The sequence below is a fragment of the Osmerus eperlanus genome, chromosome 12 (assembly GCF_963692335.1).
Source record: "Osmerus eperlanus chromosome 12, fOsmEpe2.1, whole genome shotgun sequence".
In the NCBI taxonomy this organism is placed as follows: domain Eukaryota; kingdom Metazoa; phylum Chordata; class Actinopteri; order Osmeriformes; family Osmeridae; genus Osmerus; species Osmerus eperlanus.
Genome location: NC_085029.1, coordinates 16,763,266 through 16,774,647, shown reverse-complemented (window position 1 = coordinate 16,774,647; position 11,382 = coordinate 16,763,266). Strand labels below are relative to the sequence as shown.

Sequence of the window (11,382 nt, the reverse complement as noted above, 5' to 3'; positions counted from 1 at the left end):
GACAGAGCTACACTTTACATACCACGTTCTCTGCGGTTCCTTGTTGTGATGGTAAAGGTATGGAGGACTTAGTAATGGTTGGCACAGCATTAGACCCTCCACCAAGGATATCCTGGAGGGCTCTTTCTGTCTTTATTTAGAACACCCCCATTTGCTTCCCACACGGCCAAACACACATCAGATCTTTCTACACTCAGAGCTGTGGGGGATTTGGGGCAAGGACCAAATGCAGTGCCTTGATTTAGGTGCAATTACAGTGTCAGCCCTGTTCTTTTATACCCCCTTAGAGCTTTGCATGTGTGAACAGGGTGTGTATGTCTGTGTTTGGTGTGTGTGTGTGTGTGTGTGTGTGTGTGTGTGTGTGTAATGTGGACTCAGGAAGTGAAGAGACTGGAGGAGGGTAGTTAATGAATTAAAAAGGCATGTCGTGCGACTGAGCCTTTCCAGGTCTTGATGACATGTGTGCAGGTGTGCTTTCTCATCGCTGCTCCTGAGGAACAGAAACGATGGAGATACTATGTTATCGTTCTGGGGGCGGTTGGTAACCGAACCACCGGTGAGCAAGCATCGTGCGACCTTCAGATTTAGAACATTTGCCAAACACAGCCCTGCACCACCCCGACTACCCCCAGGACATGGCATCCCGTGTTCAAAGGACAGACTGCTGGAAATGAAGGTCCAATCACCTTGATTGGAGGGAAAATGGCTTGTTGTCGGAGCCTAGTGCAGCTGTGGAGTCTGTGAGAGACAGGGTCTCGTCATGGCAACCTTGGGCCAAATCCACTGTGTCACCCTGATACAGTATTTCTGACTCTCACTAGCATGTAGTGGTTAACATTGTGGCAGACGAGACACGTTTATGAGCACGTTAAAAATATCTATTTAGCCTGGCTAACATGATCTCCCAGAGCTGGACCGGTCTTGGCAGGCCTGCTGTACTTTTCTGGTGTGTATCTGTGTGAGTGTGTGTGTGTGTGTGTGTGTGTGTGTGATGGACAAGGCTGCTAGAGATCCTTTATGAGTCTCTGCCACTACTTTATTTGTAGTCTGGAAGAATCATTTTGGTGTATAGTTACATTGTGTGTGACTGTGTGGGTTCTCACACAGCTCTATTCAGACAGTGAATTGCCTTTATAGACTTTGGGTATAGACTTGTTTGGTGTGCTACTTTACCTGTGAAAAGATACCCGGGGTAGAAGTGGAAACGGCACAGCAGCTGACTTTGAACAGTGAGTCTGACAAAACATTTCCAAGACCGGATGTTAGATATGTTTTGTTTTAATTTAGCACATTGTGGATCTTAATATATATATGTTCTAACCCTAACCCATGTATCAGGGACGGTCCTAACCCTAACCCCAGATGTTTTAGTGCCATACAGTACAAGGTTGGGATTTGAATCTGCAACCTCTTGATCTAGGGTCAAGTGCTCTAACCGAGCTATACCTTCCCAATATCTTGTGGACACTTCAATTACGATGGCATGTTGTCCTTATCAAGCAACCCTTGACTCAACTGCAGAGTTGTGCAACGAGCCCCTTGATAGCATGCCAGGTGAGAACCTGGAGTGGGCTTCAGTGTGAGAGGAAAATGTGACATCATGAGAAATTCCGAGGCAAGACAGAACGTTTGCGGTCGAGATGTTTTTCAGTTGTTACGGGACCACTGGTCGTGTGTGCCTGTCTCTTTTGCGTATCCTATTTTGCAGATTTTCATATAAAGTTTCAGTGTTTAGTTTCTGTTGATGATGTTGTTGTTTTTTTCCACCCCGTTCCAGACCCTTGTGGCTTTTGCATGACGAAAGTCTTCAGCACAGCCCTTTCCGGTGTGGGGTGAACAGACTCGGCCAATAGGTCTTTGAGTTTCCACCGCATAACAACAATGTTTCAATTTGTCTAATCGGGGCTATTTAGGCTAAGTAAACTATCACTCTTCGGGATTTCATCTGCAGCCATGGCCCAGTCATGCAGGATTCTTATTAAAACCATTTGTGTGCGGCATGAGAGTGGGGGTGGGGGAGAAGAGGGGTGGGGGAGAGAGAGGGGGGGAGCAGGGGCCAGCGGGGGCTAGCGTGGCTGGCGGCGGGATTGTATAGCCCTGGGAGAAAGTCTGGGACGCGGAGAGTGAGAGGTATTGGCAAGGAGAAGGAAACCACACACAGCTTGCGTGATTGTGGTTGTACTCCACCCCCTCCGCCTCCTGCCTCCCCCTCACCCCACCCCCTCCGCCTCCCACCCCTGCTCCTTCCCCTCCCAGCCCTCTGAAGCACCTGCACCTCCGACCTCTTGACCCTGTGACCTTTGAACCGGTGTAACAGTCGGTCCTGGCCGCGGCGGGTCCACGGTGAGCGTGGCGCTAACGACAGCCACGATAACCCACGCTACCTGTTATTCGTGAGATTGTGGCACCGCTCACCTAACTGAGCGCCTCCACCTCTGCTTCCCCATCGATTCACGATTATGACCGCTCTCGTAAAAAGCTTGAGAAGGACGTGGGAGCCAACAGCCAGACCCAGCCAGCGAGTTTTTAATGGTACAGGTTTATAATGAAACACTCCTTGAGCCTTTCTCCCAAAGCGCTGACGTTATCCACTGGACACACGCGCATATTAAAAGCGCACGCTATTTATAAAGTGTGTGCCTATCAGGACGGAGGGGCAGCAGGGAGTATGGGAGGATGTTAGCGCCGTGTGCGAACACGTTCCAAACGCGAGCGTTACCAAGGGGTTTATCTCCTTGGTTACTCCATGCAGATGTTTTTGAGGTCATCGCTTTTTTTTTTTTCTTGCGTAGCTTCTCTGCAAGTGTTGATTCTTGTGGGTTGAGTCATAGTGACTGAAGGAGTCAGGGTGTGTGGGTTGAGTCATAGTGACTGAAGGAGTCAGGGTGTGTGGGTTGAGTCATTGTGACTGAAGGAGTCAGGGTGTGCGGGTTGAGTCATAGTGACTGAAGGAGTCAGGGTGTGTGGGTTGAGTCATAGTGACTGAAGAAGTCAGGGTGTGTGGGTTGAGTCATTGTGACTGAAGGAGTCAGGGTGTGTGGGTTGAGTCATAGTGACTGAAGGAGTCAGGGTGTGTGGGTTGAGTCATAGTGACTGAAGGAGTCAGGGTGTGTGGGTTGAGTCATAGTGACTGAAGGAGTCAGGGTGCGTGGGTTGAGTCATAGTGACTGAAGGAGTCAGGGTGCGTGGGTTGAGTCATAGTGACTGAAGGAGTCAGGGTGTGTGGGTTGAGTCATAGTGACTGAAGGAGTCAGGGTGCGTGGGTTGAGTCATAGTGACTGAAGGAGTCAGGGTGCGTGGGTTGAGCCATAGTGACTGAAGGAGTCAGGGTGAGTGGGTTGAGTCATAGTGACTGAAGGAGTCAGGGTGCGTGGGTTGAGTCATAGTGACTGAAAGAGTCAGGGTTTGTGGGTTGCGGCTGAGAGGGGGAAGAGGCAGTAAGTGCCATCGCCATTCATGCTTTCAGTCTGGTCAGCCCACACACGCTGGTGATGAAACACAGCTTCCTGGTTTGCCGGTCCACCGCGAATGTTATTTAATCAACGAGACAACCAAGCAATATCCACCTCTTCCAAATCAGAAATTAGAAGCAAATGATGTCAGTCGGTAATTTCGTGCTCTAAGCCATACGTTGAAATATGACAGCGCTAAAAAGATTTCATACAAAAAAATAACAAATAAACTGGACAGTACATTATTGGACCACTAGAGTGAGTCATAGTCAGGTCGCTATGGCTCATACTGTTGAATTGACAATCACTATGCAATGCATCTTGCTCCTTCATCACCAGTACACCATCTCTGAATCTGCCTGCCCAGTCAACACAGGCTTTAATGAATCCTAATGATTCTACTTCAAATATTCCCATGTGTGACCGCCATGGGTCTGTCCTGACTGTTACCCCTCACACATAGGAGGCTTTGAATCCTTACCACACAGCCTGTCTGGGCCATGATGTCATTTCCTCCCTGGGGGGGGGGGATTCAGATGGGCTCTGTTCCAGCAGTACGGCTGGTGTGGTCCCCCTCCCTCCAAAATAACCCCCCCCCCCTCCACCCCCCCCCCAGGCGCTGCACACTTGCAGGGGGTCGCTGGGAGGAGGAAGTGAATGAGGACATAAAGGTATCATGAAAGAGGACTGTACTTAAACGTTCATCTTTAAACAACTGGAGGAACAACATGTGCCTCCTAATGAAGAAGCATTATTTGTTGTGTGGTCTGCTCACATCTCACGACATGCTGGTGCTCTGCATGCATGGAGCCCACATAGGGTTATCACCAGTGGCAATATTGACACACAGAACACATTCAACCCCATGACTTTCCATTATAGAGGTATTTATAGCCTTCCCATCATTTTACTTTATTAACCTTTCTAGAAATGTAAACAGATGGTTCTGTGTAAACCCTGACTCCTATGGCTACTGTGAAGACAGACCAGAACCAGGACCAGACCAAACCAGACCAGACTAGACCAGGACCAGGACCAGACCAGACCAAACCAGACCAGACCAGACTAGACCAGGACCAGGACCAGGACCAGGACCAGGACCAGGACCAGACTAGGACCAGGACCAGGACCAGACTAGACTAGACCAGGACCAGAACCAGGACCAGGACATGAGATGACTAAAACTAGGACTATGACCCAGGCCAGGACCATGACCCAAAACTAAGAGCAGGGAAAGCCATGGTGAGCCAGGAGTGATGTGTAACGGCAGAGGCATACAGGTCAAGCGCATGGTGGTGTACCATTCACCATGAACTTGCTGCCCCCTGCTGGCTCCCTGTGTAACACCAGGTCTTGGAGAGAGCCCATGTTCAGCTACTTCTTCCTGGTTACCCAGATTATAAAAAGAGGAGACTTTAAATTTAGTCTTGTGAAAATGTCACATTTTCCCATACATCTGTGTCAGCCTCAATGTGAGTGTGTGTGTCTAGGTTAATATGCCCTTGTGTGTGTGTGTATTTATAGTGGTGGAAAAACGTGAGTCAGACAGTGCGGATGGAGGGGCTCAGACGGCGGAATGTCTGCCCGGCTAGGAGGTCTCTCTCTGGGGGAAGTGTGTCAGGGCAGTGGGGCCCACATGGTGCTGAGCCCTGGAGCTCAACTAGGCTAGACCGGATACTAGACTGATCTCTGGCCAGTTTGGCTGCTACTTAAATAGCTGAGGGGGCCTTGAGACAGACAGGGATAGGGTTACAGCTACTGGGACCAGGGGCCGTGGCCCTTAGCTACCTATCAACACATATCACGAACAAATATAGAAAATGCTGAATTGCTTTAACATAAACCAGCATTTTTATTAAGTATAGAAAAACCTGCTGTATGCACAGTGCACACAGTTGAACTATTTTTGGCGACCTGTTTCACACTTACATCTCACCAGCAGAGGGCGCATCAGTTCTTCAATCATGTGTGTTCTGTGTTCTTTTGGTCACAATGAACAACGTCAACCTGAGATAATATGGACATGTCTGCTCCTCCTCTAACATGCAGTGTCTGTCCTGCCCCCTCTGTAACTTTTGCTAGAAAAGAGCAGAAATCTACATAACACACATGATGGCAGGACAGACCCTTTGCATGTTAGGGGGGGGTACACATTATATCAGGTGAAAAAACGGCCTGACGTGTATTCCCTCTGTAACTCATATGGTAGCTAGACAGGTAAACAAAGCGGTTAATTGAAAAGCCATATTAAATTAAATTAAAACAGAAATCACGTTGATGGAGGTAGCCTAGATTAAAGTAAAAAATATTGTTCATAAACCTGCATGTGATGTCGAGTCACATAGATAGGACTATCAGTCTGCCTATGTAGCTAAGGTGCATGGGAATATAGAACTTTCGAAAACACTGTCAATTAATCCACAATAGCCTACTAAACGACGCATTAAACAATTCACACGTAGCCTTAATGTAACAGACAAAAACGTATGGATGTAGATAAACGAGTCCCTTTTACTATGCAAAACCTTGTTGAGTCTTCCACGTCGCTATTTGTTCCATTTAAAAGGTGAATTCGAAGTGAACATTTTTCGCCTTAACATTTTTTAATTTAAGCAACCTGAATTTCTGAACCTTGCATTTTTGGATCCGAATTTTTTTTACATTGAAATACATTAATATTTAAATTTTAAAGAGGTGAATTCAAAACCAACAAAATCTACTTTCTATATTAAATATGCTGAAACCTCCACTGATAGTGAAGAATAAACCGAGGGAAAGGGGAGAACGTGAGAGAGAGAGAGAGAGAGAGAGAGAGAGAGAGAGAGAGAGAGAGAGAGAGAGAGAGAGAGAGAGAGAGAGAGAGAGAGATGGAGGGGGTCAAAACTCAAATCGTTAGCCGATTCTTTCAGATAGGCGCAGACTACAGCATCATGTCTCAGCAAACATGGTGGGATCGGAGTGTTTCGTCGCCTCTGATATGAATTAAATTAAACAAATGCGAATACAGGTTATATTTAATTGGGTAGTGATGACCGCCAAAACCTCCAGTCTGCAGAAGGGAGTAGATTGCAAGTTTGGTGCAGACTGCATCTTCAGAGTGGCAGCATCTGAAAATGAAAGCGCTGGCGCGTAATATTCAAGTATTTCTTAATAGTAAAAAATAGGTAATTTTTCCAAATACGAACATGAATACGTCTTCACTGAACCACTCTTCGACGACGTGGAAACCCGAGTCTGTTATCATTTCTCTGGCTTTTTCGCTTATTTTTTTGGTCGGCACCGTTGGAAACTGCCTGGTCCTTGCAGTTCTGCTACGTAACGGACACATGAAGACAACTAACTTATTTATCCTGAACCTCGGAGTGGCAGACTTGTGTTTCATTGTTTTCTGCGTTCCTTTTCAAGCCACAATCTACACCTTAGACGAGTGGGTCTTTGGTTCTTTCGTGTGCAAGTTGGTACACTTCATAATTTTCCTGACCATGTACGCAAGCATCTTTACGCTGGTGGCGGTGTCACTTGACAGGTGCGTGTCGTTGAACTAGATACTAGAAGTTATGAATTTGAAAAGGCTTATTGCTCTAGCGTAAAAAAAACAACCAAAACAACCATATTTATGTGTTTAAGTAAGTCGATTTACCTAGATTAAAATAATAGATAAGATCATGTACAACAAGTGATTTTCTGTGTCAACACAAGACTTCTTACTGCTCCTCTGTATGACAGGTACCTAGCCATCCGCTACCCTCTCCGCTCCAGAGAGATGAGGACGCCTAGGAACGCCCTCACATCCATCTGCCTGGTGTGGGGCATGTCCCTGGTCTTCTCTTCCCCTTACCTCAGTTACTACCAGCTGATTGACCTGGATGGCAGCCTGCTCTGCATCCCCGCATGGGAGGCCCGGCAACGCAGGGCAATGGACGTCTGCACCTTCGTGTTTGGCTACCTCCTCCCCGTCCTGGTGCTCAGCCTGACCTACGCCCGGACCATCCATTACCTGTGGACCACCGTGGACCCCATGAAGGACATGTCGGAGATCAGGCGGGCCAAGCGCAAGGTCACCAAGATGATCATCATCGTGGCAGTGCTCTTCTGTCTCTGCTGGCTGCCCCATCACCTGGTCCTCCTCTGCATGTGGTCCGGACGCTTCCCCCTCAACCACGTCACCTACGTCCTCCGCATCCTCTCCCACCTGGTGGCCTACGCCAACTCCTGCCTCAACCCCATCGTCTACGCCCTCGTGTCCAAACACTTCCGCAAAGGCTTCCGGAAGGTGTTTGGGTGCGCCTTCAGGAAGAGCGTGGTCAACAAGGTGCATGTGGTTCAGGCGGTTCATACGGTCAGCAGTGTGGAGGGCGGGTCCAGTGAAACATCCAATCAGAGCCAGCCTCAGAGCGGGACTGCGGAAGACAAGCGTGGGCTGAAGACGGGCCTGCAGATGGACCGCGGCAGCAGGCAGGATCCTCAGAGCAGTGGCAGTGAGAACATGACTGGCAGTGAGAACATGACTGGCAGTTTGATCCCCAGTGGGCAGAGAGAGACCGTGGTGGTACCACACGAAAACCAGTTAGTAGCAGAAAATACCACTTCCAAAAAAGGCAATGTGTAAATTTCATACGAGGGGCCAAGGGTTGGTTTTGTGTCATTTCCTGGCTTCTAAATAATGACTTGATAGGAAGAGGCTGAACGTGTTAGCGTGTCGCAAGATCATCCACTTGTCACAGTCGTCGTTCTCGTGTGAGGTCAGTGAGCTTGATCCATGCAGCCTTGTCAAGGTGAATGAAACATGGAGCTCAATCTCTAATATTTAAACGTTGGTTTACCTTGTGGTTCACCTAACACATGCTGCACACTGATTCAACTATTCTGTTCACAATAAATTCACGGACGGCTTGTTTTCTTCTAATAACTGGAACTTACACTTTCAAACTGTGTAGAGAAAATAGACAGATTCTGTCGTTCAATAAACATTCCTACGAAGTTGCTTATGAAGTAAAACTGTGAGCAAAATGTCAGAAGGATGGAACATCATCATGGTTCATTTCTCTCGATTGGAAGTATCTTGAAACAATTATGGCAATTTTGTGGGAGGAGAACTGTCTTGTAAAGTTCTACTGGAGGCCTGTGTCAACAGCGAAGAAACAGCTGTAGCCATTACTGGTCTATAAAATAAGTTTAAACACAAGCCGTTATGTAACTTGCATCTACCAAGTCATGTACAGGTCAAAAATAAATACAAAATTACAAACAAAAAGAAGTAAACTCTCATGGATGTTGCTAGTCTAATCTAGCCACTGCTTCGTGTTGTTGGCAATGATGTGCAGCATGATTTTGTACAGTCAGTGGAAAAAAGCGAGTGTTGCTGGCTCATTTAATGTGACGTGTGGACTGTGCTGCTTTCGATAGTGTTAATCTGACAGCCTTCGAGACTTGGGTGACTCAAACGGACGCAGAATGAAAGTAGTACCCTACCCTTTCATTCTGCCACCTGAAGAAGAAAAAACATGTTAGGATTGTGAAACTAGTTATTTAATATGAGGTGTCCATCTGTTTGCATTGAAGTGTAAAACCTGCTGTATCCTTGTAGTCTGGCATATGTGTGTACATAGCACCTCGACCATTAAGGAAATAAATCCATTTGGTTTCTCCATTGCCTCGTGTGTGGATCAGTGTATTTGATGGGTGAGTATCTAGTATCTCAGCCCCTGTCTCCATGACCACCAGTACAGTGTTGGGTTTATTTAGAAAGTTTGCTAGATTTATCTTTCAAATGTTAGTGCCGGGTTGACGTTCCATGTAAAACCCATTCGCTATTATTTTTCTGTTTGCATCCTGGCAATTCTCTTGCTATCTCAGCATGGAAACCTTCTATCGCACACGTTTTCTGGAATGCAAACAATGAGCGGCATGTTTTTGTCAAGAGGGTGTTGGGAAGAAAAACGTAGCAAAAGAAAACTCCCACGATACAGAATAAAGGAAAACAGCCCTCCTTTGCACCTCACATCATTCTGATTCAAGAGCGAGACATGCACAATCAACCTAATCAGACTTCTTAGGTTATGCAACCCTTTCGCATCGGTCTTTCAATGGGATCAACAGTCTGTCTGAAAGGAGACATCTCCAGTACATGCAAAAATTGAGTGAAATGCCAGATAGAAAAGGCTTTGATCTCAAAGTTAGTTTCCTACCGTTGGGCATGACAGCTGGAGTCGGCATTGACTGTAATAATACTAGAACTTGTAGGCATAACAAGCTTGCAAACTGACTGGGTATGAAATGAGGACCCATCACAACCTTCGTAGGAAGATATCTTTACACCTGATCTCACACTTAAATCCCTCATCATGTGTGCTCTCCGAACTATAAATTGGAGAGATTGATTTAAAGAAAATAGATTTTAAATAGTCGCACAATCTTTAAAACTCCTATAAAGTGACACTTATACAACCTGTGCAAAATACAACAGGTGAACAAAAATCGGTCCACTTAAAAGTTCCCATGAGAAGTCAGTCTGATAAGTAAGGAATCCAAAGATACTAAGGTTAAGCTTCCACCTTTTTCCAATTTCCACTCAGCAGACACATTGTAATGAGCTCTCGTGTCCCCAGCAGTGTCATAGGGCCCTGGTGGCACCCTGATTGTGTCTCCTCTCCAGCAGTCGTGTTGGCGCTGAGGTGATTTGGTGGTGAGGTCTGGCAGCTGTAATGAGCCAGCCACAAAGCCAGCGCTACACTTGCAGTAATGGGACCGACAGGGACATTGCCTCTTGCTGGTGCCCGGCCTCATTACTCTAAATAACTACATTGTAAATTCAAACCCGGTTTATGAGTTTACCGGATATCCATCTATCTTCACGTTTGTTGTCAGCACTTTCTCGATACTGTTACTGTTTTTCCTGTTCGGTTGCCGGACTGAAGAAACACATGCAGAAAATGATGTCGGCTGCTCAGATGACATGAACCCATCGCAAGCTCCATCAAGAGAGACTATTGAGATAGACTTCTTCAACCACGCCTAAAATACCATGTGGAAAAACAGGATCCGACAACCCAGACTTTCCTGCTTTCCCTTGGGAATGATATGGGCTTTGGAGTCTATTGCCACAGGACAGTAAAACACACGTAACGCTCCTCTGCACTCTGCGTGATCACCTCAGAGGAGTCGAGCGGTCGGAGAAAGTTGTGATTCTGGTGTGGAGCCTGTTGGGGCAGTGAGGACAGCATGCTGTGTTGACAGTGTTCCCTGATCCTCCTCCAGCCCCCCTCTCCTCCAGCCCCCCTCTCCTCCAGCCCCCCTCTCCTCCAGCCCCCTCTCCTCCAGCCCCCTCTCCTTCAGCCCCCTTTCCTCCAGCCCCCCTCTCCTCCAGCCTCCCTCTCCTCCAGCCCCCCTCTCCTCCAGCCTCCCTCTCCTCCAGCCCCCTCTCCTCCAGCCTCCCTCTCCTCCAGCCTCCCTCTCCTCCAGCCCCCCTCTCCTCCAGCCTCCCTCTCCTCCAGCCCCCCTCTCCTCCAGCCTCCCTCTCCTCCAGCCCCCTCTCCTCCAGCCTCCCTCTCCTCCAGCCCCCCTCTCCTCCAGCCCCCCTCTCCTCCAGCCTCCCTCTCCTCCGGCCCCCTCTCCTCCGGCCTCCTCTCCTCCAGCCCCCCTCTCCTCCAGCCCCCCTCTCCTCCAGCCTCCCTCTCCTCCAGCCCCCTCTCCTCCAGCCCCCCTCTCCTCCAGCCCCCTCTCCTTCAGCCCCCTCTCCTCCAGCCCCCTTTCCTCCAGCCTCCCTCTCCTCCAGCCCCCTCTCCTCCAGCCTCCCTCTCCTCCAGCCCCCTCTCCTCCAGCCCCCTTTCCTCCAGCCCCCCTCTCCTCCAGCCCCCCTCTCCTCCAGCCTCCCTCTCCTCCAGCCCCCTCTCCTCCAGCCTCCATCTCCTCCAGCCTCCATCTCCTCCAG

At 48.3% G+C, this 11,382-nt stretch overlaps 1 protein-coding gene across 1 annotated transcript; it reads left to right on the top strand.

The window, feature by feature from the left end:
* Positions 1-6,461: 6,461 nt before the first annotated feature.
* On the top strand, positions 6,462-9,055 carry LOC134031298 (galanin receptor 2a). Its single transcript, XM_062474873.1, has 2 exons — positions 6,462-6,978; positions 7,179-9,055. The coding sequence occupies exons 1-2, from the start codon at positions 6,638-6,640 to the stop codon at positions 8,059-8,061; spliced, it is 1,224 nt and encodes a 407-aa protein (XP_062330857.1). The 5' UTR covers positions 6,462-6,637; the 3' UTR covers positions 8,062-9,055.
* Positions 9,056-11,382: the final 2,327 nt, after the last annotated feature.